Source organism: Dipodomys merriami, unplaced genomic scaffold, assembly GCF_024711535.1.
Source record: "Dipodomys merriami isolate MVZ:Mamm:240054 unplaced genomic scaffold, mDipMer1.0.p SCAF_25, whole genome shotgun sequence".
In the NCBI taxonomy this organism is placed as follows: domain Eukaryota; kingdom Metazoa; phylum Chordata; class Mammalia; order Rodentia; family Heteromyidae; genus Dipodomys; species Dipodomys merriami.
This window is the reverse complement of record NW_027203937.1, coordinates 8,331,638-8,358,825: the sequence shown is the minus strand read 5'-3', so window position 1 is coordinate 8,358,825 and position 27,188 is coordinate 8,331,638. Positions and strand designations below refer to the sequence as shown.

Genomic DNA, 27,188 nt, shown 5'->3' with positions numbered 1-27,188 from the left:
AAGCATGATTCTCAGCTCTCAGCCTCGTGAATAGTTAGGATTACAGGAATGAGCCACCAGCATTCTGCTAAGACTGAATATTCTTTTTTTAATTTGTTATTTTTACTTTTTAAAATTTTATTATAAAGGTGATGTACAGAGGGGTTACAGTTACATAAGTAAGGTGATGAATGCTTATTCTTGAATTGTGAAACTGATATAGGAGATACCAATGATTATTTTCAAAATGAACAAAATGTTTGAGGTGAAGGTATGTAAAATGAGTGTTACAGGAACCCCATTTTTACATGATTTATTTCTTAGCACATTCTAGAAATATAAGCTTGAGGAAGTGAAGCTTTAATGTGTGTGTATGCAGGAAATGTGGAGGTAAGGGGACCAAAACAACTACCAACAGAAGTCCTTGAATTTCAGTAAATTTGCCAAACACTGATGGAACTGCTTTTCTGTTGAAGCAGGTGGTTTGGTAGTCCCTGAGAGCCATATTCAGACTTCTAGTGAAACCTTAATTCCTACAATCATTGAAGGGTATTTCTATATGGATCTGTATTTCAAGAAGTGGTATGTCTAATTTTGAATAAAATTGAAGTGACTTTTTCCATATTTGGATTGAAGGAATCACTGAGAACCATCACTAAATGAAATTTTCTCAGCTTAAGCTGCTTGCTTTTCAGAGTAAGTTCACTATTTTTCATGTTTTCAGGAACTTTCTATCAAGTTTTCAATTTATTAAATGTATTTTCTGTAAAATACATTATTTTACTTTTTATTATGTATACGTGACTTTTGGTGCTAAAACAACTTTCTAGGCTAAGCAGGTAGCTCAGTGGTAGAAGACCTGTTTGAGAGTTTGAGAACCTAGCTTTTTCTTTTTTTAATTTAAATTTTATTGTAAAAGTGATATATAGATGTATGTCAGGCAATGAGTACATTTTCTATCAAACAGTGTCACCTCTTCCTTCATTTTTCTCCCACTTTTTCCCCTTCCTTTCCCAAGGTGTAAAGTTCATTTCCAACATAGTGTCTAGTGAGTATCACTACTGAATTGGTTCATGCTTTGTCCCACCATTCCTGTGATTCCCTTCCCCTTCCCAAATCAGATAAACTTACATACAAGACAGAGGCTACAGAAGCCAAAAACAGTAACAAAAGGGAATAAACCAAAGGAAATAAAGAAAAAAGAAATAACAGAAAACACTACAATTAAAAAAAACTCATTTTTATCCCTGTTGTCACTGTATTTGATTTTGGTACCTTGAATCTTGTTTATGCATTTATCTAAATTGCAGAGGGGAAGGGGAACAACAGAATGCTGAAACAAGGTCACAGGATGACCCATTGCAATAATGAGTCTTACAAGACACTATGTTGGGAATGAACCTTACAACTTTGGGGGGGAAAAGGGGGAGGTAGGGGAGGGAAGGGATAGTGGAAGAAAAACACAGGAGGGTGTAACAATGCTTGACAAGAAATGTACTCATTACCTTACTGATGTAGCTGTAACCTCTCTGTACAGCATCTTTACGAAAAAACACACAAAACCCCAACTATTTCCATTTCTTGGAATTCATTTTGATAAGAATCATTTTATATGGTCCTATATACATAAGTATTGAGCCATTGTGATCCTCTCCTAAGAATATCCTCCTTTGTTCTCACTGTGAGAATGCTAAGAGTAATTATTTGCCTTTTACTATCCACTGGATTAACTTGTATAGGCATATTCTAGTTGTTACAAATGAGGGAAACCATGCGGTCTCTGTTTCTTTGGGTCTGGCTTACCTCACTTAATATAATTTTTCCAAGTCTTTCCATTTCCTTATGAATGGAACAATGTCATTCTTTCTGATGGAAGCATAGAATACCATTGTGTATATATAGCACATTTTCTCAATCCATTTATCCACTGAGGGGCATCTGGGTTGATTTCATATCTTAGCTATGGTAAATAATGCTGCAATGAACATGGTTGTGCTGATGACTATAGTGTGGGCTGGTGTGTGGTCATTTGAGTAAATGTCCAGGAGTGGGATTGTTAGACCATAGGGAAGAGAGCCTGGATTTAATCCTCAGATTAAAGGTAGAGGCCAAGGAGAAACCACCAAAAAACAAACAATCTCATCTTCTATTCCTATAATAAATTCTATTGGGTCATAATATATTATTTTTTCTATGTATAACTATACTTATTTTAATATTTTAATTTGTGGTTTTATGTTTCTGAGAGATTGGACTACAAATTTTCTTTCTTATGACTTTGTTATGTTATAGCATTAAGATGATATTAACATTGTTAAACATCTAGGATGTATTTTAACTTCTGGATATTTGTTTTAATATGATCTGGCTTACAAACATTTCTTATAAACCTTATGAATTGTGTATGTATCTGTCTACCCATCCATTGATCATTTATGTATCTAGTTTGTTTTTTGAGACAAAGTCTCACTATGCAACCCAGGCTGGCTCTGAACTAACAATCCTTCTATCTCTACTTCCCAAGTGCTATGTACCACCATGTCTAGAAGTGAATTTTGTGTGTATATAGGTATATATGTTTATATATATATATGTGTGTGTATATATTTTTTCTCTTCCTGATTGGAGTTTAAACTCAGGACCTTCCTTATATTTGCAAGTGCTACACCACTTGAGCAAGAGACCCAGTCCTTTTTTGCTTTAGTTATTTTTCAGATGTGGTCTTTTGCACAGTGCTAGTCTTAGACAGCAATCCCCTTACTTCTGTCCTCCTGGTTGCTAGAACTACAAGTATGGGCTACCATGACATATCCAATTTTTTAATCTTCATTATAAAAAAAGCCAATAACAAACAAAAAGAAAGGAGGCCTGTGCTGATAATGCCACAAGAAAGGAAAGAAGTGGTAGAACTAGGATTTAAATCCACTAATTTTTTATTTCAAAGCCCAGGCTTTTTGCACTGTTATGAACTCAGGAATGAATAGCTGGTTAAATTGGTATGCTAACGGACCTAGGTGTTTTATTCTATGGAAGTACATTGGGCAATTGTGTCAGCTCTCACAGCCTGGCTTTATTAATGCCAGAATGTAGACTTGGAAGTACTGTGTCCACATCCATTCACAGAGAAGGAGAACAGACAATGCTAAGGAATTTCAGGAACTTTAAGAAAAGTTGTCATTTTATCAGCAGTACCTGTACAGGTTGCTCAACATAAATCTTTAGATAGGACAACTTGCCCTAGGTCTGCATTTATAGTAATTAGAAACATAGAGACCCCCATCTCCTGATGAGCTAGCAGCCCCCACAATAAGAAAGGGATAAAATCAGTCCATAGATGCCAGGGAACTGGTTTCTGGAGATTAAGAGCTACAAAATTAATGTGAGAACTGCCACTCCATGATACGGAAACCAGATGCCCAATATCCTTTGTAAAGTATTCCATTTAGAACATGTTTTCTCATTATTTTATTCCTAGCATTAGATATTATCTAAATATTTTTCATAAAAATATGAAAAGCCTAAATCTTCATTCATAAATAAAAATAAGAGGTGGGTGCTGGTGACTTGTACCTCTAATCTTAACCCCACAGGACGCTAAATCTAAGGGTTGTGATTCAAAGCCAGCCTGGGCAGAAGAATTTGACTCATATTTCCAACTAACCATCAAAACACCAGTTCTTGCTAATTAAGATAAACTGACATGCTGAATTGAAACCCCTTTGCACAACTACTTCAAGATGATAATAAACAAATAAATAAAAAATGGTTAAGAAGAAAAGAAAAAATGCCAGGCATGGCTCAAGTGGTAGCTATGAGTTGAAAGGCTGAATGAGAGTGAAAGGCTCTGAGATAAATACAACACACACACAAAAAGAAAAGAAACAATCATAGAGATGGAAATGTACTTTACCCCAGTTATGGCCATTAGCTAATGGCCATTAGCAAGAAATCTAATAACAACAGATTCTGGCAGGGATGTGGCCAAAAGGGAATGCTACTACACTGTTGGTGGGAGTGTAAACTTGTTCAACCACTCTAGAAAGCAGTTTGGCAATTCCTCAAAAGACTATAAACACAGAGTTTTCCTATGACCCAGCAATCCCAAATGACTACAAACAAGGACACACTAAAGCTACAGGCACAACTATGTTCATCACTGCATTATTTACCATAGCTAAGATTTGGAACCAACCCATGTGCCCGTATGCTTCCAACAGAAAGAATGACACTGCCCAATTTGTAAGGAAATGCAAGGACTTAGAATAAAATCATATTAAGTGAAGTAAGCCAGACTCAAAGAAACATAGATCCCATGGTTTCCCTCATTTGTAATAATTAGTATAAGTCTAGGATAATCTTAGCAGATGAGCAGAAAAGCTCCATAGTTATGTACATATGACCATATAAGATGATGCTCAGAGAAATGAACTCCAAGACATGAACACGAGAGGTTTTTCTTTGTTGTTGTTGTTCTTAATGTACTATGTGATTTCTTTTTTTCTTTTGTATTTTTCCCCTATGTTTTATCCCCTGTTGTCACTGTATTTGATTTTGATACCCTGGGTATTGTATATATGTTGATCTGAGTTAGGAAAGGGAAGGGGAACAACAGAATGGTGAGACAAACAACACACATGATGGAAATGGTCTGTACAACTTGGGCAGGGGGGCAGATAGGGGAAAGCAAAGTGGGAGAAAAATGAGGGAGGGGGTAACAAGTTCAACAAGAAATATACTTACTACCTTACTTACATCCCTGTAACCCCTCTATACATCACTTTCACAATAAAATTAAAAAGAAAAATAAAGAAAAATAAAGGTGGAAATGTATGTGAGATAAGAGATTTGATCAGTGGTCTAGTTGACTGTAAAATAAGTTTCAAAACACGATGGTAGAGACAATAATCTGGTGATAGTTTAAAGAGTGCTTTTTCCTATATTCAAATTGTATGATTAAACATGAAAGCTTAAAAAATATATACACCAAACCTTAATAGAGCTATTTAAAAACAATCTTTTTTGAAAATATAAAAATAATGATATATAAGTAAATAAATGGATAATTAAAAAGTACATTTGATGATAGAAAGTTTTATCCTTTGAAAAGTATCACAGCAAAGCATCAGTTTGCCACAGAGAACAGGTCTGAGAAAATGGTATAAAAGATAAAGTAAGTCAAGCACCAGTGATTCATGCCTGTGATCCTACTTAGGCTGAAATTCTTGGAAATGATGGTTGGAATTAAGCCCAGGTAGAAAAACATTCACAAGACCCCATTTCAGTTAGGAGCTGGGCACAGCAGCATCCCTGTTATAGGAACTACTGTGGACAATATCCAGGCACCCAACCCCATCTCAAAAATAATGAGCAAAAGTCAGCACTGGAGGTGAGACTAAGCACCTGCATAGCAAGCATGAAGCCCTGAGTCTATAACCCAAGATCAACCAAACAAAAAGTACATAAAGAAAATCAAAAAGAGTTTTATTTCCCAAGGAAGAAAAGAGAAAGTCATCCCAAAGAGTTTAGAATCAAAGGATTTAGAATTAAAAATTAATTTACCCATCACCATGTTTGGGCTTTTCAGCTATAAGATTACAGGTGGGAGAATTAAGGTGATAACAATATGAATTTAGAAAACTGAGAAACTTTCCTGATGCTCAGATTATGTTGTAATTTTTCTTTTGGCACTTCCTTTTATAAAATGATGGTAACCATACAGGTCAATTACAATATATATTTTATTTGGCTTATTCATTATTTGTACAATTTTTATGAGATGAAATTAAAATGCCAATCCTGTATTAGGTCTCTGATTTTTTTTTAATTCCAATTTTTATTAGGGAAATCTGTCAATCTTAGAGACTCTACCAGTCTTAGGTGAAAGCTATACTGAAGGAAACAAATACTCATAAGATACAGCTGATTTCCAAAGTCCTGTGAGGTACTGTCAGGTATTTTCTTGAAAATTTATGGCTGAGGAAAGTGTGTGTGTGTGTGTGAGAGAGAGAGAGAGAGAGAGAGAGAGAGAGAGAGAGAGAGAGAGAGAGAGAGAGAGAGAGAGAGAGAGAGAGAGAGAGAGAGAGAGAGAGAGAGAGAGAGAGAGAGTGTAAAATAAAGACAAATATGCTGCAGATGTGAGATAAATGTGAAATAATGATGCCACTTAGCTTTGGAAAGATTCATTTCAGTAGAGCCAGATGACTCAAAGATGAGGATTGAAAGCTAGAGAAAATGGGAATTTAATGTTTCTCAAGCACTAAAAGTGTTGGAAGATAGTATTCTACATGTAATAAAAACTGGCATGATTAATATAAAGTACTCTTTTAGGTAAAAGACAAAGCTTGGATCCTTGAAACTGTTCCAAATGTTCCAAATTCTGAGCTTTTCTATCAGCTGCATTACATGCTAAATAGAACACACATGCTTTGGGTTTTCAGCTAGCCATCTTATTCTGGGTGACAGCGGAGATGGCTTCACGGCACAGGGTCCCATACTTGATTTGCTTTTACTGTCAGCATATTTCTAGTTATTTAACAATAAGCCCTGCATTTTTATTTTGAACTTGGGCCTCAAAAATCATGTAGCTGGTACTGGAAGTCAGGCTCTATGGTCTGCCATGTGCAGGGCATTATGGGAGACAGGCGTGTCAACTATACTCTATAATTGTGCCTCATTTGTAGAGAGCTCTCCTGGCTGTAGATTTAGAACCTGTGTGGAACTTGCTCAATTTAATCACAGACCCACAGATAATTCATTAAAAATGCATGTACTAGCTGAGCAAGGTTATGCATGCCTATACTTGTAATATTTTTGAGGCTAAGGAGGATAGTGAGTTCAAATCCTACATAGCCTGCTCTATGTAGCAAATTCTGGCTAGCCCAGGCATGGCAAGACCTTGTCTCAAACAAGCAAGCAAGCAAACAAACAACAGAAGCTGAAAATCAAAAGTCATGTGTTATTTTATTTGACAGTAGGCAAAATACAAGGCAAAAACTAGAATTCAATATTCAATGAGAGGGTAGACTAAGTTAAGCAATTTATACCTTTAGCAATTTATACATGTAAAAAGTGTGAGGAAAATAACACCTACTTACAGATATATTGCACCAAATAAATCTAAATACATAAAAGCTGTTCAGTAACAAGACACGGCATGGCAGGTAGGGGCATAGCGCAGCTTGCTTAGGTTCTAGTTCCAATTTAGCCTCTTATGTGTAAACTTGAAATGTGGCTGTTTCTTTTCTACAATAATAATAATAATAGTACCTGTTTTATAGGAGTTTTGTGAGAACAATTCATCTAAGGTCCTTTCAAGCTGCCTAGTATACAACAGGCAATTTATGAGCTGTTTATTATCATTGCCATTATTATTACAATAACAATGAATATTCATTTTCATTATTGCTCTTACTGACATAATAAAATCAAAACTAGATTTAAAAGTAAAACCTTTACAAATGTAATTCTGGTTAGTTAAATAAGGTTTAAGTGTTTTAATCCAAGAGAATTACAGGCAAGGGTGGCTTATTCATCTGATCAACAGGGACCAAGCTCTTTGTCAGGCAGGATGCATTTGTAAGCCATAAAGATATTTGAGCTAACAATGTTCATGATATACCCTCTCAAATAATTCAGCTGTCATCACACCTTAAACTATATAAATAGACCAGATGGCAGGGTGTAGGTGGCGTAGGCCTGTAATCCTAGTTACTTAGGAGGTTGAGATTTAAGAATCGAAGAGAGGTCCTGAGACTCTTATGACCAATTAACTACAAAAATGAATAAAAACAAAAACCCAGAAGCAGATAGTAGCCAAGTAGTAGAGTTCTAGCCTTGAGAAAAAAAAAACCCTCAAGGACAGTGCACAGGCCCTGAGTTTAAGCCCCAAGACTGGCACATACACATACATCACATGCATAGACTATATGTGTGTATGTGTATGTGTGTGTGTGTGTACATGTAGTCTAATTGTCTGTGTGTGTATATGTATATACTGTTTTGTGTATAGGCCAGAGCCTAGTAAGAGGTGGATGGTTATGGATCAGAAAAGGTTTTCTGAATAGGCCAACCACGGATAATCATTATCATAAAAACTCCCAGATTCTAGAGATTTTTTTTAAGAGGACAACAACAACAAAATCCATAAAATAGTCAATGGAAGGCCCACCTATGATATTTCTGTTCAATGTCCCATAGAAGTCTAAAAAATTTATTTTAAACTCGTTTTTTCTGCTTTTTTGTTTTTGTTTTCAAATCAGTGCAGATATGATTTTAGAACAAGGAAATTCCCCCAGATTTCAACAATTCTTCCTCCTTTCTATTTCAGGATAAAATTGGCAGCCTCGAATACCAAAGCCTTTAATTCTACAATTAGGGATGCAATTAAAAATGCAAATGACTGATTTTGACATGACATTCTGTACTTCTCATTGTTGCAACAGGTCCACCTGAATCCTTAAATGACTTGTTTGCCCCCATTTCCTCCACATGTTATACTGACATCAAATATAGTGAAAGCGGGGGTTACACTGTGGGGGAGGGACATACAAAGCAACAAAGAAATAATCTTATAAATGCATTAGAAACATATGCATGAAAGAAACAAAAACATTAAAATACATATTTAAGGGTTCATTTTCCTAACATCACATTATCTGACCTTTCCTGCTTGACTCATACCTATACTAGATATTGCAAATAAGGGAAATCATAGGACCTATGCTTCTTTGGGCCTGGCTTACTTCACTTAATATAATTTTTTCCAAACCTTTCCATTTCCTAACAAATGGGGAAATGTCATTCTTTCTGATGGAGGCAAATGTCGGTGGGGGGGGGGAGGGGGGTATAATTGGGTGGGGGGAGGGGGGAGGCTGGGAAGGGAGGTGAAGGGTAAACAAAGGAGGAGGCTGCAATGCTTGGTAAGAAATGTATGCATTATCCTGCCCATGTAATTGTAGCCCCTCTGTACAGTATGTTCTCAAATAAAATAATATTAAAAAAATGCAAATGACTGAAAGAATGAACATAATGCTAAAGAGTCACAAAGTATAAAGAATAAAAATCTTTTCTTCCTTAAAGAAGCATCAGTTTAGGAAGCAAATTCTATGCACATATAGGGATAGATACAGGGATAAAGGGACTTTCTCCTTAGTTTAACTTAAGTTGAACAAGCCTGCAAACCAGGTATCATTTCTATTTTACAGTTAACACAGTCAAGAGCTTGCAACTGCTAAGCTGTGAATGCTGGACTAGAAACCATGTCTGTTTCAAGAAAAGCAACAGAAAATATGAAACCAACACATTTCACCAGTGTCCATGTAGAACTAATATCCTAATTGCATTGTGGTATAGCAAGCACAGTCTTCAGTGAAGGAACCTACCTGAGTGAAGATCGAGGCTCAGCCACATCATACATGCTGTGTATTATTTCAAAGCCTTCCTCCCTTGTAGGATGGGGATTATAATTATACCTGTAGCTATAATAGTGTTATAAGGTTTAAATGTAGTTGGGCTCTGGCATGTAAGGTCTTGCACCACAGGTTATGTGGCCTACACTTTGCTTTATCTTCTCAGCTTCTCTATGGTTTCCCTAGTTTGGACATTCTACTCATCTTGTTATCAACTGTTCCCTTTATCTGACCATATCATTCTACAAATTATCAGCAAGATAGATTGTGCCTCTGTGTGTGTTTGCGTGTATGTGAGTGTGTATGTGTATGTGTGTGTGTGTTTGTGTGTGTGTGTGTGTGTATTAAGAGACAAATGGTGAACAAAGGTAGCAGTGGTACTTACTAGATACTATGTTGAAAATGAATTATACAACTTGTGGGTAGGAATGGGAGGAAAAAATTGGGAGGAGAGTGAGGGAAGGGGTGACATTGTCCAAAAAGAAATGTACTCATTACCTGACTAATGTAACTGAAAAAGAAAAGCAATGTACATTACTTTTATAATAACAATACAAATTGAATTAAAAAATTAAAAATAAGGAAAAGAAAAAGCCCAGAGTCTTAGACATACTAGGCAAGCACTCTGTTACCATGATTTTATGAAAGATAATTCTGAATTTGGGATTATTTCCTATTCTGCTGCAATATTCAATAAATTTTTGAATGAATAAATGATGATGTTGTTAAGTAAGAATGTTATCAAGTGACTCTTTACTCCCATTGGTGGACTCAAGAGTTTTTTTTTCTGGTCTTCTGTGTTCTGCCACTAACCTAGATGCTTTTCTTTTCCTTTATCAAAGGAATGGATGGAATCGAGCCATTTGAATTTCTGAGTAAGTTCGGTTTCTGTTCCTTCACCTCAGCAGACATGAAGAAACATACAGGTCTCTAGGCATCCACACACAGTGACACCAAAGGAGGATACTCCTAAGAGAGGAACACAAAGGCACAACGCCTGTGTGTATCTGAATATATAAAATAATATTTATCAAAATGAATTCCAGGAAATAGAAACAAGAGGTTTTTCTCCTTGTTGCTGTTTTTGTTTTCTCTTCCTTTGTCTCACTTTTTCACTTAACTGTCTTTGGAAGGGTAAGGGGGTTGCAGAAATGGAGGAACAAAGGGTGAACAAATACGTCAGTGGTGGTCACTAGACACTATGTTGAAAATCAACTCTACAACTTGTGGGTGGGGATGGAAGGGAAAAACTGGGAGAGAGAAAGGGAGGGGTGACATTGTTCAAAACGAAATGTACTCTACCTGACTTATATAACTGTAACCCCTCTGTATATCATCTTTATAATAACAATAAAACATGCATAAAAGAGAAAAAGATTAAGATTGGAGGGGGGAAAGGAGGAGAATAATGGAAGAAGTGATACTGATTAAGAAGTACTGTACTCATAACTTGACTTACAGAATTGTAATAATAATGATTTTAAAATAATAATAATTTAAATAATTTAAAATAATAATTTAAGAAATATTATTAAAAAAAGAAGCAACCCTACTATAAGCAGGAGAAGCCTTGCTCACGTTGACCAGATTCAGTGGGGGAGAACATAGTTTAGAGGATGAGTGGACTAGAAGGACATGTAACATATTTCAGCAGCTCAGGTGACTCAATACATGTCCATTTGACGAACTGATGGTGTACTTGTGAAACATTTTTAAAGTTATGTATTCACATTTTAATACTTTATTTACTTCTTTTTAAGGTGTTGGGAATAGAATACAGGGTCACATACAGACTGGGAAAGTACTCTACCACTGAGCCTTCCCCAGCCTTTTCAAAAATTATACACTATAAATTTCAAGTCACAGCAAATATCAAACTCATATAGCTCATCAAACTAAGCATATCCAAGTTATTTTCATAGAACATCTACACAAAGTGAAAAATCCCTTTATAGCACTACAAAAGTGTTTTAAGCACCTCACACAAAATATTAAAAGAAGGAAAACAATTACAGCTAGTGGGAGAATAGAGTGAGTTGCCTTCAGTTCAAAACACTGCTTGACTCAGTGCAGATTACCTTTTCTTCCCTTCAAGAATTCATGCAAACAAATGCTACCACATAGGAGGAATTTCTAGCAGGGGAATGCAGCCAGCTTCTGAAAAATTTTCACAAGATGTACATTTCCAACATGGCCCAGACCCAGAGCTGAGAGGCAGGCAAGGAGAGAAAGAGGGAGAGGGAGAGGGAGACACAGAAACAGAGAGAAGATAACTTGTATGTTTGGAATATGGAGGGAGGGAGAGAAAGCAAAAGAAGGAGTAAGGAAGAGAGGAGAGAAAGAGGAAGGGAGAGTATAAGAGGTGGGGGGGGAAAGAGTTAAAAGAGAGGAAAGATGTTAAAAGGGATAGAGGGCAAAGGAAATGGGGAGGGAGAGGGACAGAGAGACACCCCAGTGGGAAAGAAGGAGTAGTTTTGCAGTTGCAGTCAAATATTGTACTAAGTCAGATAAACTGTCAAAGAAGAAAAAGGCTGCTTCTGACTTAGGTTTTGGCTTTGTGTAAAAATAACACTAATAACCCAAGAAAGCCCGTATGTCCTGTAGCATATTATATCCTGTTTGGCAAAGCCCTCAAGAGATTTCTGTTTGAATTTTTCTTCTGTTATCCTATCTCTTAACCCAAAGTTGCCAACGTGGCACTGACAGAAGCAGCTGGGGGAATCACAGCTACAGATCCACTCCCAGAGGTGGAATGATTTACTCGAAGCATTGAAATCTAACTCTGCTACACACAGCTGTGGGATCCCAAGCAAATATGCTCTCTCCTGCAGCCTCAGTTTCCTCTTCTATAAATCACAAAGTGGACTTAGTGCTAGCTAAATGTTCCTCAAGACCTTGAGTTACAGATGGCTAAAAAGAAATGAAGGTGGAAATACTCCTTGACATCATTTTCAGATTAAAAAGACAGCTCATCATCTTATATTTATAGAGTAAGACAAACTCTGCTACTAATTTATTTTGAGTGAGCATGTAGTTGACTTTCTAAAATAATCACAAACCAGCTGGCACTGGTCCTATTCCACTGTTTTGGATAAAGTGAGCCACTCTACAAAAATCCCAGAGCCAAAGTGGTATTACAAAATAAAATGAGACAAAGGTGGAAACCAATAGAATTCTTTCTGGTAAGGTAACCTAAGGCTTTCTGAGTCATTTCATTTTCTCATTTCTTTCCTTGTTCTATGTTATCACACTGCCTGAAAAGGAGCACTGTAGAGTTCTTCCTTTCTGAGCTTACAGTATGCATAATATGTCTTCCTTCCAATTGTATGTCTTGTAGAGTCATTTAGATGCTGACATCAGTTCTCTAGGTGCTATATCTTAGCAAATGAACAATTGAAAAACCAGGTAACATTTGTTTATTATAGGACTTTGAAGAATTTTGAACGTATATTTGAGTCTCCTTTAAAAAAAATCTCCTTTTAATACAGTCTCCAGATAACAATGTAAGTCTTCCTCTTCTTGTTATACCTTTATTTGCTGTTTTGTGCATAAATATTTGATTCTAATTAGTACCACTTTCAAATGCATGTGTGTATCTTACATAATATTTTAGTCTTGAATTTATTTTTCCCAATATTCTGCAACTTAATTAAAAGCTATTATCATTGTATTTCCATTGAATTTCTTCTAGTACTTAACAATATTTTAATACATTCTATTGTTAATAAGCTACGCCACTGCATAATGTTTCCTCCTAGTTTTATTCAATAAAACCATTTCAATTGTATTAATTGATTTGTCTCTATCACATTAGCCCAATAGGCTTATCACTATTTGCTACCGAAAAGCAAAACATTTCAAGAATTAAAAGTATTTTGTGTGTGTGTGTCATGAATACCATCAATACAATAAAAGTAAGGAGAACAGAAAGAGTCATCAGATTTGTCATGTCACTACAAGAAATGTTCTAGGGTCAGTCCCTATAGAGAATCTTTCGTAGATGACAATGAAGTATATCCACGTAACTCTGAAATGCAATTAGCCAAGTCTGGAAGATTAGTGGTCTATTTTCTTTTTCAAGATTTTTAAGATACTGAAATTCACTCAAAAAGAAATCCTATATTTGTCAGAGATACCAATAGATGAAAGCCATGGAGTTCTGCCTTCTGGAACCCTGCCCCCTTCTTGGCCCTGGCATTCCTTCCTATACACAGGAACAATAATCTTTTTTTAAATTTTTTTTTAAATTTTTATTTTTATTTTTTGTGAACATACTGTACAGAGGGGTTACAATTACATGGGCAAAATAATGCGTACATTTCTTATCAAGCATTGCAGCCTCCTCCTTTGTTTACCCTTCACATCCCTTCCCAGCCTCCCCCTACCCCCCCACCCAATCCCCCCCAAAGTTGTAAAGTTCGTTTTTGACATGACAACTTGTACTTCTCATAGTTGCATCGGGTCCACCTGTATCCTTAAACGACTTGTTTTTCCCCATCTCCTCTACAAGTTATACTGACATCAAATATAGTGAAAGCAGGGGTTATACTGTGGGGGAGGGACATACAAAGCAACAAAGAGATAATCTTATAAATGAGTTAGAAACAAATGCATGAAAGAAAAAAACATTTAAATACATATCTAAGGAGGAACAATAATCTTATAGCTCAGTGGAGCTAAGGACAAGCTTAACTCAAGTACATCACTGGGTACCTATAACATGACTTCCTAGAAGAAAAAGGAAGTGAGATTTTAGGAGAGAAGGATGAGCCCTCAGTGAGATGTAGATGGAATTCTGAGCCACAAAGGAAGTGGAGAATCCAAAGGGTTCCTCCAAACAGCATGTACATATATTTAACCACTAGTTGGGCAACCACTTTCTCCCTGTCAGCACCAGTTTTCTACCTCCACTGATAACAGTTGGAAGCAATGCAGGACACGGGTGCTAGAAAAATCTGCATGTTACAGTTCAATGTGATAGATCTCACTCAAGAGGTAACTACAGGGACCAAAGAACAGGAACAGGGATTTTTCTTTTTAAACAATTTTCAAGTTAGTCATTTTGTTTTCTAGCAAATGAAGGAGAAACATTAATTTATAGGCAACGGAGTAATGAATTTTTATGATCTGAGAAATGATTGACAATGAGATTCCATACAAGAAAGTCTTTCCACCCAAACTCAGAAGAAAATAAAAACCCACCATAATTCTTGAGAAGAATAATGTTGATTTTACATCACTAGGCCAAAATTAACGCAGTCAACATCAAGCAAATTAGGAACTGTCCAGGGTTTTGGTCCATGTGTTCCAAGATTGATTAGAAATGGAAATTTCTTCTCATTAGCTTTACTGCAAACTATGCTAAGAACATTATCTTGCATTCTGTTAAAGAGTGACGTATGCTTGTATTCCCCAAACCCAGGCTGAGGCAGGAGAATAAAAAATTCAAGGCCATCTTACTGGGCTACATAGTGAAACTGTTTCAAATAAACAATAAAACAAAACTCAACAAAAGCAGGTGAATTTAAAATAATTTAAACCTAATAATATTTTTTTAATTCTTCAAAACGGTTCAGCAGAATGTCTTTCAGTAGCATACTGATGAGCAGAAACCCATAAGTTATAGCCTTTCTTTGCCCAAGCCAGATTTCCCTTGTCTACCTGACATAGAGTGAACGCTTCTGATTGGTTCGCAGGGACCCGGAACCGGAACTCATGCTGTGGTTCATCATCTGCTCTCGTAGGTCATGGATTTTAGCCTCAAATCGAGCGTAATCTGGGAATAAAAACAAAGATGGCGAGTTTAGTCCTATGCATCCAGAGAATTAGGAGGTCAAGCCAGTTAGTTTCCCTCTGGTTGGTGTCTTCACCAAACACCAGGGAGGAGGCTCAATTTTAGCCAAGTACATACTTATAGTCTTCAATTCACAGACTTTCAGCAGAGAAAAATGACAAATAAGTTCCTCCTCATAAATTACTTAGAACACACAGGTCTATCAGTCCATGGTGGAAGACCACAGAGGGGGCAACATGGAAAGGGAAGGAAGAGGTTGTGTTATAAACAGTATATACAGTATCTTCCTGCTGGTGGGAGTTAGCTCTCTTTTGCCTGTAGTCATTGATATAGATATCTGCATGTGACACAGACACAGACAGACAGACACACATTCTCACACATGATCTCACACACACACACACACACACACACACAAAACACACACACAAATACAAGTAAAAAGAAAACCCGAGTTAAGATTGACAGATGTGTGGCAGGGTCAATATCTTGATTATGATACTGTTCTGTAATTTTGAAAAAATAGGGGAAGTTGAATAAAGGACACATAAATTCCTTGAATTATTCATTTACAACTGCATGCGAGGCTATAATAATCTCAAAATTATATTAAAGGAGGAAAAGTCCATAGAATTCATAATTCCATGGATGTCTACAAGGGTCTCTAGTTATTCTCAGCCAGGTAAACCAGAGAATCTGATGTTTGGTGACAAATTCTGTAAGAAACACATCCCTCTCCTGGCCAGGGGGCTGCTAGAAGTTGATCACTGGGGATAATACCTCAATTTACAACATAACTTTGTCTACATACCATCAATTATAAGACGAAAAATAATTTTAAATTAAATTTTAGAAGGCTGAAACTAAAAAAAATCAAAATTACTCATAGAATATATTTTGGAAAAGTTTCAACTTTAGTAATTAACCTTAAAAAAATCAAGGAAATATAGGTAAAATATAGATATTTTATTATGTTAGCCATTAGCGAAATACTTTTTTCATGTCACTCTAATAATAATGTAATAATTGGTTTAAAGATACTATTAACACAATTGTCATGGAAAATTAATTTTTTTTTTTTGGCAGTAGTAGGGTTTGAACTCTGGGCCTGAGCACTGTCCTTCAGCTCTTCAGCTCATGCCTAATGCTCTACCACTTGAGCCACAATGCCACTTTTATTTTTCTGGTGGTTTATTGGAGGTAAGAGTCTCATGGTCTTTCCTGCCGAAGCTGGCTTTGAACCATGATCCTCAGATATCAGCCTCCTGAGTATGTAGGATTATAGGCGTGAACCACTTAAGTTCTTTTTCCTTTAGGAAAATCCAGCAGGTGAGAGACTTAAATGACCCACAAATAACTATGAAAAAATATTTACTCAACTCATAAAGGATTCTTAATCATAAGGAAACACATCATGAAGTATTTTAATTGCAGTTCTCTCTATATTTCACAACCACTTCATTTTTCAATTCAGCTTATTAACAACTTTTCATGAAAACAAGGATAAGTAAATTGATAATCAACTTAGAAAGTATCAAATTTGTTATCATGAAAGTTCCTCAAGCTTGATTTTGTTTCAATTTATAATGTTTATTATTTTCGGGTTTGGTACTCATGTTAAACCCTAAAGGGTTTGGTACTCATGTTAAGCCATAAACAACAAAAATATAATAAGCTCTAAATGTTATATTTAAAGGTTAATGTCTTTACTATAAGGACATAATAGCTGGCTGGCAATTTCAAGTACTTAAGTGTATTATTTAAAGGACCTCCTATTAAAATGTAGGTTTGAATAATTAAATCTTAAATAAGAAGAACACATATTTAAACAAAAATCTACTGACCTTAACTTTATTGCATTCCATTTTACTAGTGAGAGAGAACATTTATTATAATAGCCATTAAGCTATTGTCTTTTTGAACAAGTCCTATTCTCTAGCTAGCTACCCAGAAGAATCCATTAACATCCACTTCTGGTTATATAACAGGCATTATGCCCAGTGCTTAGGAGGCATTATCTCATTTTTTGAAGTACAAAACAAAGTTCATGGATGTCATAAAAATTTTTGATATATAAAAAGAAATGAATAAAGATTGTTGTTCTGATCTCTTCTGCCTTCTTCTCACTGCTGCCCTTCCCTACAGGTTAGCCTAGAGGGACATTAGGAGTTGCATCAATTCACAGATGTGTGGATATGTGTACATAGTATGTGAACACAAACATGTACTATATATATACATATATATGAAACACATGATACTATAAGTGGTCTTACTCCTTTTTAAATTGGATCATCTCTTAGCTTCTACCAACTATATAAATATCATTTATCTTAATAGCCTTCCTGTGTTCTATATTTAGAATATGATATTTAAGTTTCTATATCACTAGGTATTATGTATGTCCAGCTTTCTGCTTCATAAACACCTGTCTGTGTAGATGTTCATGTTGATGATATTGGAAGTACTGGGTAACACTGCATATAAACCATATAGCTCCACTTAGCATTTCTCAGGGAAGGAAATGACATAGTCATGGATGCAGCAGGAGCTGCTAACCTTCCTCTCATCTCTGCGCAGTACTGCTACTTGATAAACACATATCACCCCTGTATACCAGCACATCTCTCTTTGGAGATAAAGGACTGTCCTTCACAACTTTGGTGCCTTCAATGATTTCAGTATCCATGATGAAATTTCAACCTCCAACCCCAAATCTACCCCTAAGCATCAAATTTAGAACCATGCCTGTCTCATTGGCCTAATTTGCAACAGATGTGGATTCATCTTCCAAACTTGCATTTCTCTGTGCAGCTGCCCAGGCTCTCTCCTGGGACATCCCGTCATATCTTCCTTTTCCTGGATTTCCCTTTTCCTAAAAGTGTCTGATAAACATAAAGGTGTTCATAAACATTCTGAAAATGAATCATCAGTGAGCATCATCATTTGATAATTCAGTTACAAAATGGCAACAGGTACAAAATGGCCCATTTGTAATGTTATGATTTGTAGTATAAGAACATATATCCTAGAACTACCTTTGCTAGGAATTAGTATTCAGATTTTGAGACTATTTCTATTGATCTCTGTACAATTGCTTTTCTCTCCTCATCTAGACCATGCTATACACTGAAAACAATCATTAAAGTCATGCAATGGAATGTTAATGTATATACAATCGGCCCTTTGTTAAGCTCTTGATAGACAATTCTTACTAAAGTATTACAACAGTACATTCACTTTAAGGGTAAGTTGTATTTTCTTTATTATAATGGCTCATCGGATACTTAAAATATTTTTTGTTGTACTTTTGGAATGCTTGTGATGAATCATATTCCATTGTGTTTAAATTCCCCACTGTGGATGGCTTCTATTGTATTTGCTTTGTCTGGAATCCATTCTATTTTTGACTTCCCCATTTTAATGATCATCTTAATTACAAATCTGTGCGTATAGGTACTTAACACCCTGCTACTTTTTGAAAACTAGAACATTTTACCAAAACAAAAACAAGATTTAAGAAGTTGCTTGTCTCTCGATCACAGAGTGTTTATAGTTAGAAATGTTCTAGTAATACATGGGAAGTCAGCTACGTGGACTTTGAAATACAAGTGTTCTTTACATTTGAAAAGTACTGAAAACCACATATTTAACAAATTAAAACCTATGAAACCAATGCTAACATCCATCCCCATTCCCCCATCTATGTTTTGCCCTCAGAAACACTTTTCAATCAATATCCTAATACTCTTTCAGGATTCCAAACCTCAGGCAAATATTTAAGTAAAACTTTTAAATATTCCAATGCATTATTTAAAGAGGAACTCATGTTCACTGACACCTGCAGTGATCAAGGCTCTATGCCTTGCACTTGAAATATTTCTTTTAGATAAGAGGAAATACATATTATGGGAGGGAAACTTCAACAAAGTCACAGCCTGTTGGACATACAACTCCGAATCTCTGTCGAGTCATTTTGTTTCTATCCTATCCCAGTAAGTATTTGACACCACAAATCTTTAGCATGTAAGGCTACCATCTCATGACATCTTGTTCTTCACTCCACTGATTGTGTGTACTAGGCCTCTCTCTGTCATGTTCCAAGCTCCCAGAGAGTTGGGATGATTTATTCTTCCATGCTTGGCAAGCGTTGGGTACATCATTCCACCTTTTGTATATGTAGGGCTCTACTGGTACATTGCATGCAGATTAGAACTTAAAAGAGCCTGAAAGAAATTGGTTCAGAATGTGACACTACACAGAAGTGTATTGTGATAGTCCTAAGGTGTCTTACTTTGCAGAAATTGGAGCTACAAGTTGGTTTACATTTACTGAGGTTTCTTTTGTATCAAGAACCAACACACTGAAAACCAACGCATGAAGTGTTTAAGAGGTTCAAGAAACATTTCCTCTACCTAATTATCTTTCCTCATTGTTTATGAGAAGCAAGCTAGGTTTTTCCCCCCTCTACATTTTTTTGTCAGTAATGGGGGGTTGAACTCTGGGCTTGGGCACTGTCCCAGTGCTCTTCAGCTCAAGGTGAGCTGAGCACTCTACTGCTTGAGTCACAGCACCACTTCTGGTTTTCTGGTGGTTAATTAGAAGTAAGAGTCTCACAGACTTTCCTGCCTGGGCTGGCTTTGAACCATGATCCTCAGATCTCAGCCTCCTGAGTAGCTAGGATTACAGGCATGAACCACCAACACCTGGATCCCTCTACATTCTTGAATATCTAAATCCAGTTGTTCTTAGTTAGATTTTCTCATTTAAATTTCTTTCAGTGAGATATGATGGGTTATAAAAAGAGAGAACATGCAAGAGTTCAAGGGGTGACATTGATCAAGGAGCACAGTACTTATTACTGACATGCTGAACTGTAACCCCTTAGTACAACTACTTCAGGATAATTTAAAAGTAGGAATAAGAGAAAAGTTCTTAACATGCCACTTACTAACTATACAGCACTGTGAACATTATTAACCTTTCTGGGTACAATTTTCTAATAAGTAAAATGAGAATAATAATTATAATACTTATCTCAAAATATGCCAGAAGATAATCAAGTTCATAGATCTGAAAGATTGCTTTTGGGCAATGATGATTAATTCTTGTTACTTTCAATATGATTCATAAACTATTCTTGTTCATCTCTTGCAAAAGTTGTAAGTATCAAGTAAAATAAATTCAGGTCCATATCTAGAGTCCTTAGGTATAGTTGTTCCCTACCCAGCAGGAATTGATGTCTCTGCTAGGTCCAAGAGAAATGAGTCTCAGAAGGCTAAGGTTTGGGACACTTGATACCTGCTGGGCAAATATTAAGGGGATCCTCGAGTTCCTATAATCCCATACCCTATAATCCTATTATCCTAGCTATTAGGAGGCTGAGATTTGAGGATTGTGGTTCAAAGCCAGCCCTTGGCAGGAAAGTCCTTCAGACCCTTATCTCTGATTAAGCAGAAAACAAAAACAAAATAAAGCAGAAGAGGAGCTATGGATCAAGTGGTAGTGATAGTCATGAGTAAAAATCGCTCAGGGACAGGGCTCAGGCTGAGTTCAAGCCCCAAAGACTGCCATAAAGAGGCGGGGGAGAGAGAGAGAGAGAGAGACAGAGACAGAGACAGAGACAGAGACAGAGACAGAGACAGAGACAGAGAGACAGAGACAGAGACAGAGAGACAGAGACAGAGACAGAGAGACAGAGACAGAGACAGAGACAGAGAGGCAGAGAGAGAGAGAGGGAGAGGGGGAGGGAGAGGGAGAGGGAGAGGGAGAGAAAGAGAGCTTTTCATGAAGCATTGTAGATGTTATTGAGAGGGATGTAAAACAGGCTCTGTTGGAGGCATGGACATCAGCTGGAGGGGTGGGGAGTAAATGGAGAAGGTGAAAAAGGCAGAATATGGTCAGAGTACTTCATATGCATATATGAGAAGAACAATGAAACCTCTCAGAACTGTTTTAAGAAGGGGAAAAGGGAATAAGGGAAAGTGATACAGGATTTGAGGTAGATGGTGTAACTTGTATGTCTGTATGGATAATGTACAAATAATGTATGCTAACTTTAAATAATTAAAAAAGTAGTCATTTTATGCACAGGAACTTGATAAATTATACAAGACTCTACGCATTCCCACACAGTGAGACCAAAGGAGGATACTCTTAGGAGAGGAACACAAAAATGCAATACCTATGTGCCTCTGATCCTATAAAATAATATTTATTGAAATGAACTCTAGGGAATGGAAACAAGAGGTGTTTTTTCTTTATTGCAGTTTTGTTTTCTTTCTTACATTTTTATTGTTATTATAAAGGTGATGTAGAGAGGGGTTACAGTTAGATAAATCAGGTAAAGAATACCTTTTGTTTTAGACAATGTCACCCCTCCCTTCATGCTCTCCCTGTTTGCTTTCTTTTCTTTTTGTCTTATTTGTTGGTTTTTCTGTCTTTGGGAGGGTAAGGGGTGTCACACAGAAATGGAGGGACAAAGGGTGAACAAGTGCAGCAATGGTACTCACTAGATGTTACATTGAAAATGAACTATACAACTTGTGGGTGATGATGAGAGGAAAAAACTGGGAGAGAGTGAGGGAAGGGGTAACATTGTCCAAAAAGAAACGTACTCTACTTGACTTACGTAATTTTGTACATCAACTCTATACTCACAATGCAAAATTAAATAAAAAAGTAGACTCACTTTAAATCATAATCTTTCAAATTAAATACTGAAGTCTGAGGAAGAACAAAACATTATTTCTGGGAGGAAGAAATGCACATCGGGAGCTTAGTGTCATTAAGGGTGACAATAGCACCCTTTTCTTATTAGCTCTTGGTGAACATGGGCACAACTTTAACACCTGGTAAAATGTCTGGGCTGTGTGCAGGGCTCCACACATCCAAGTGACAGAAGTGTCTTTCCTGCTAAGTTATCTGATTGAGCACGACAGGGGATCCAGCCTGAAGAGACCACCTGCTGTCCACTCTATGTGCTTTAAGCAGACAGATCTCAACTATACATTCTTGATGTGTATAGTTGATAAGATGAGGAAGTTTAAGCTCTGAGACACCCTTAAGTGGGGCTGGGATAATTGTTAGTGGTGTGTTCTATTTGAAGATCACACTATTTACTTGGATATGGCTGCAGGACCAGGGAAGATATAGCGGGGAGGCAGGAGTAGGATGAGGCAGGAAGTATCTCCATCCCTGCTCCACAGATATGGTATTGTGAGCAACTGTAAATGCATCTATATCTTCTGGGAAAGCAACCTTTCATTTATGTAGCAACATTTCTTCAAGGTTTATTATGTCAGATATATTACTAATGGTTAGGGATTCCAAACCCACTGGCCAGGACTTTACTCCAAGGCTAGACATAGCTGCCTTATTTTTTGCTTTCTTGTTGCAGGTATTTGTATATACCTAGGATAGTGTCCTAGCAGAGGATCACAATAGCCCAATAGCTATGTATATATGTATACGACCACATAAAATGATGCTAATCAAAATGATCTCCACGATATGGTGTTTTTTTGTGTTTGTTTTTCTTTTCTTTTCTTGTTATAGTATACTGTTTGCAGTCATTTCTTTTGTCTTTCATTTTTTTTCTCCTCTAGTTTATTCCCTGTGGTCACTATTTCTGATTTTGGTACCCTTTGTCTTGTATATAAGTTTGGAGAAAGGAAGGGAAGTCCCAGAAATGGTGGGAAAAAGGGTGAATCAATGTAACAGCAAAACTCACTAGACACTATGTTGGAAATAAACTTCACAACTTGGGGGGAGGGGAGGGGGGAAGGGAAAGCGGGAGAAAACAAGGGAGGGGTAACACTGCTTGAAAAGAAATGTACTCATTACTTTACTTATGTAACTGTAACCCCTCTGTACATCACCTTTACAATAAAACAAAATGTTAAAAAAAAAAAAGATTGTGTGCTATTTAAATACCTACTCTCTGTGAGGTATACCAAGTGTTTTCTGATAGTAACAGGTTATTAATAAGCTTGCCTTTGGTGGGGAAGAAGTCAATGCAGTTAGGCCCAGGTTTCAATGACAGATTGGGGCAGGTTAATTCTCTGCAGACAAGCAAACAACAAGAACAACAACCATACCTACTAGGTTACTTACAGAATAAGAGCAACAAGGGTTACATAGTAGTGCCCTGGAAATAGAACTTCTGGCTTTCAGCCCTGCATCTCAGAGACACTGGAAAAATACTTTGTCTTCTCAAGAGCACGGTTTCTTCATTTTTAAAATAAGGAAATCATGGCTGCCCCTATATAATGTTATTCTGAATATTGACTATACTATAGTCTCATTCTAAGCAATATTTTTTAAATACTATCAGTTAATAAAATTTAAAGAGCATTTCTTTTTGAGTAACTGGACACAAAAATCATGTTGATTTCATAAGCAGAACTGTATTTTGTATACAGGAAGTTGAAAATCATATAACCAACATCATATGACAAAGAATACTTCAACGTAGAAAATCACAAATTCCTTCTCTCTCTCTCTCTGCCTCTCTGCCCCCTCTGTCTTTCTCTCTGTCTCTGTCTATCTCCCCCTCTCTTACTCTGTCTCTCTCTCTCTCCCCCCCCCCCATACCCTTAACCAAATAGTTGCACCTATGAGCATCAGCCAATGGTCACTGGTTTCACCTCAAACATAAGAATCAAGAGTTGGCCAAATTCTTCCATAAGCTGACTCAAAAGTCATTTTATTTACTTGGAGCACAGAAAATACTTAGTGTTCTTCCATTTTACCATCTCTCTCTCTTTTTTTTAGTTTTCCTGAGACTTCAGAGCCAGACAGAATAGAAAGGGGCAGTCTGTATCACGTGAAACTTCGAGCCCTTCTCAACAATGAGAAGTATAAAATGTCATGTCAAAACCAGCTTTACAATGTCGGTGTGTGTGTGGGGGGTATGATTGGGTGTGGGGAGGGGGGAGGCTGGGAAGGGATGTGAAGGGTAAACAAAGGAGGAGGCTGCAATGCTTGGTAAGAAATGTATGCATTATCCTGCCCATGTAATTGTAACCCCTCTGTACAGTATGTTCTCAAATAAAATAAAATAAAATATTAAAAAAAAAGTATGCAAAACCCCGGGGGCGGGGGCGGGGGCGCGCCGCGCGAGGGGAACTGTGTTTAAGGCCTCCCTTAGAAGTTGGTTTCCTTTTTCAGATATGCATTGGAATGCTCATCTGCTGCCAAGGACTTAGACCTCTAGCCACTGGGACAATTTTTAAGAACATCTCAGCCTGGTTATTCTTGCCTAAGGATTTTTACTAGCCTTTTACTTTTACTGCCAACTTAGCCACCTTTCTGTATTAAAGAGGAGACATGGAATTTTCCACTACTAAAGATTTACAGATGTTGCCTGGCTTACTTCAGATTCGTGTGCGTGTGTGTGTGTGTGTGCGCGCGCACACGCGTGCACGTGCAAGAAGGTTTGGGCATTAAAGAATCAGAAACAGAGGAAGAAAAAATTAGGAGTCAGAGAGATACAAACATAGTATAAACTGAAGTCACCAGAATCCAATTTTAACCAGAAATTCCAGATAACTGTACAAGTCTTTCTGGACAAAAGAAGATGCATACATTTTTTGTACATTTCTGATGCAGAGCATTATGAACTCTGTTAGAGACACCAGGAAGTCAAGGACAATGCCATTTTTTCCCCTCTATTCCAAGCACTTGGCACAGTTTGTCTCATAGTAATGAGTTAGTAAATGCTAAACAAATGTTTTTTTTGTTGTTGGTTTTTTTTTTTTTTTTTGGTCCAGTCGTGGGGCCTGAACTCTGGGCCTGGGCGCTGTCCCTCAGCTCTTCAGCTCAAGGCTAGCACTCTACCACTTGAGCCAGAGCGCCACTTCCGGCTTTTTTCTTTTTTTGCTTATGTGGTGCTGAGGAATCGAACCCAGGGCCTTGAGCATGCAAGGCAAGCGCTCTACCACTGAGCCACCTTCCCAGCCCCTAAACAAATGTTTATTGCATTAAGTAATCTAAATGAAGACTTTCAGGGAAAGAAAATTGATCTATACTTTTCCAGGCATTACTAAATAGAACAACCTTTTGGAATAAATTTTAATCACACACTGAATAAAGGTGTCATCTTCCTTTATTATCATGACCATCACCACTGCCACTATTTGTACATGGAATTGAGGTCATTTATTTTGACTGGAATAATTTTCTTAGGTTGGCTGGAGAAGTGTTAGAGAGATTTCAGCCGAACACTCAGGAATTCTTTAATGTGTGAAGTGAAGTAAGTTTTATAGTCTTGTAACAGTCCAAATCCCCAATCAGTTATTTCACACAATGTGTATTAACACTGAAAATTTGATATATCACATTCAATTTGGCTAAATGCAAGCTTTCTTTTATAGAGCCACAAAGGCAGATTTTCTTGTAGCGCTGGGATTAAATGCAGGGCTTTGATAAATGCAGGACTACATAGTTTCTAGATCCCTGAGCTGGATATATATCTTTAGCAATATGGCAGATTTTTTTTTACTGATTACCAGAGTTATTATAAAATAAAGAAAGTTTCATTGTTTGGCAAAATATGTTTCTTTGGGCAACTGGGAGTAGTTTGTTGTAATAAGTTGTTTTCTTTTTTTTTTTTTACAGGCTCTCAGATCAATGTAAGTTTACTCGATTTGCAATGTCCATTTTACACAGGCTAGATATAGACAAGGCTTAACCTAAATAAAACTTTCGTTTTGGACCAGTACCAGGGTTTGAATTCAAAACCCTGCGGGGCTCTTATTTTATTTGATTGCTTGGCCTGGTGTTCTACCATTTGAGCTACACCTCTAACTGCAATTATACTGGTTATTTTCAAGATGGGGTCTCATACTTTTCTGCCCAAGCTGGCTTTGAACTGTGATTTTCTAATCTTAGGCTTCTAAGTAGCTAGGTTTACAGATGTAAACCACCAGAGCCTGGCTAAGTTGTGATTTTCTTCTCTGTATAATAGAAAAACCCGATCTGATTCCTTGAGAAGTTGTAATATACATGGCATAGTATAGTACCACGAATACACTGGGCATTCAATAAGTAGAAAGAAAAAAGTATGATCTTTTAATGCTTATATTCCTTCTCTACCAGATGGAGATACTACTAATAATCCTCTACTTATATCATTAGGATGTTGTGAGGACCAAATGAAGAAACAGATATCAAAATGTTTGATAAGCTGAATGGTACAGTTTATCAAATAATAAAAAATTAACATTCTAGTCGAGTCAGATTTTTTTTAAGTTCCAACCTGTTCAGAAGAATACTTCTTCAGTATCTGAAATTATCTCAAAATCAATAGAATTCATCTGTGTCTTAACTATAGAAATAAACCTACATAGGAAACAATATATGTAAATGTAATGTATGTAATGTATGTAATGTAAAACTCTTTAGGGGATGGTTGAACCTAGATATTCATAGGGCCTTGCTGCCAGTGACAATTTCTCTAAAGATTTTGCTGGCAGGTTTAGTCAAAGGCTGAGAGATGGGCAGCACAGGCTTGAGTTGTAATTCATAGCTCTTGGTGATGTACCAGAAGACCTCTACCTTCTAATATAATGCATGGTTCTTAGCATTCAGCCAGATAAGAAAACTCTCCTTGGCAAATACAAACATTAAATCTTTGCTAGATTTGTCCTGCCCTTTTGTATAAAAATCATGGAGCTAGGAGCTAAAATAATAATGTTCAAGCTTCTTGCATTCTGCAATAATAATCAGTTCAATCGTGCCCAATGAAAAGGGTAATCATTTTTGCTAATTATAGATCAGAGTAGAGAAAGAAGATAAAGCAGTTCTGGCTTTAGAAATAGGCAGAAATACAAAATAGAAATACAAGTCCCTTTGAGTGTGATTTGAAGGGCAATAATGTTTTGCTTCTGTGATATTCCTATTGGATCTATCCCTGTATGGCTTCATGGCTTATATTACCTGGGAGGGTGGACTACACTATAGACAAAGAGAAACACAATGGGGAAAACACTGAGGAAACAGAGTTT

At 36.8% G+C, this 27,188-nt stretch overlaps 1 protein-coding gene across 29 annotated transcripts in view; it reads right to left on the bottom strand.

Annotated features, from left to right (window-relative positions):
• Nucleotides 1-27,188, bottom strand: part of Dlg2 (discs large MAGUK scaffold protein 2) — a 2,075,786-nt gene that overhangs the window by 147,231 nt on the left and 1,901,367 nt on the right. For all 29 annotated transcript variants that reach the window (XM_070034861.1, XM_070034862.1, XM_070034867.1 and 26 more), the window contains one exon: nucleotides 15,048-15,162. In XM_070034861.1, the coding sequence (XP_069890962.1) occupies nucleotides 15,048-15,162 (115 nt within the window). The remainder of the gene's footprint in view (nucleotides 1-15,047; nucleotides 15,163-27,188) is intronic.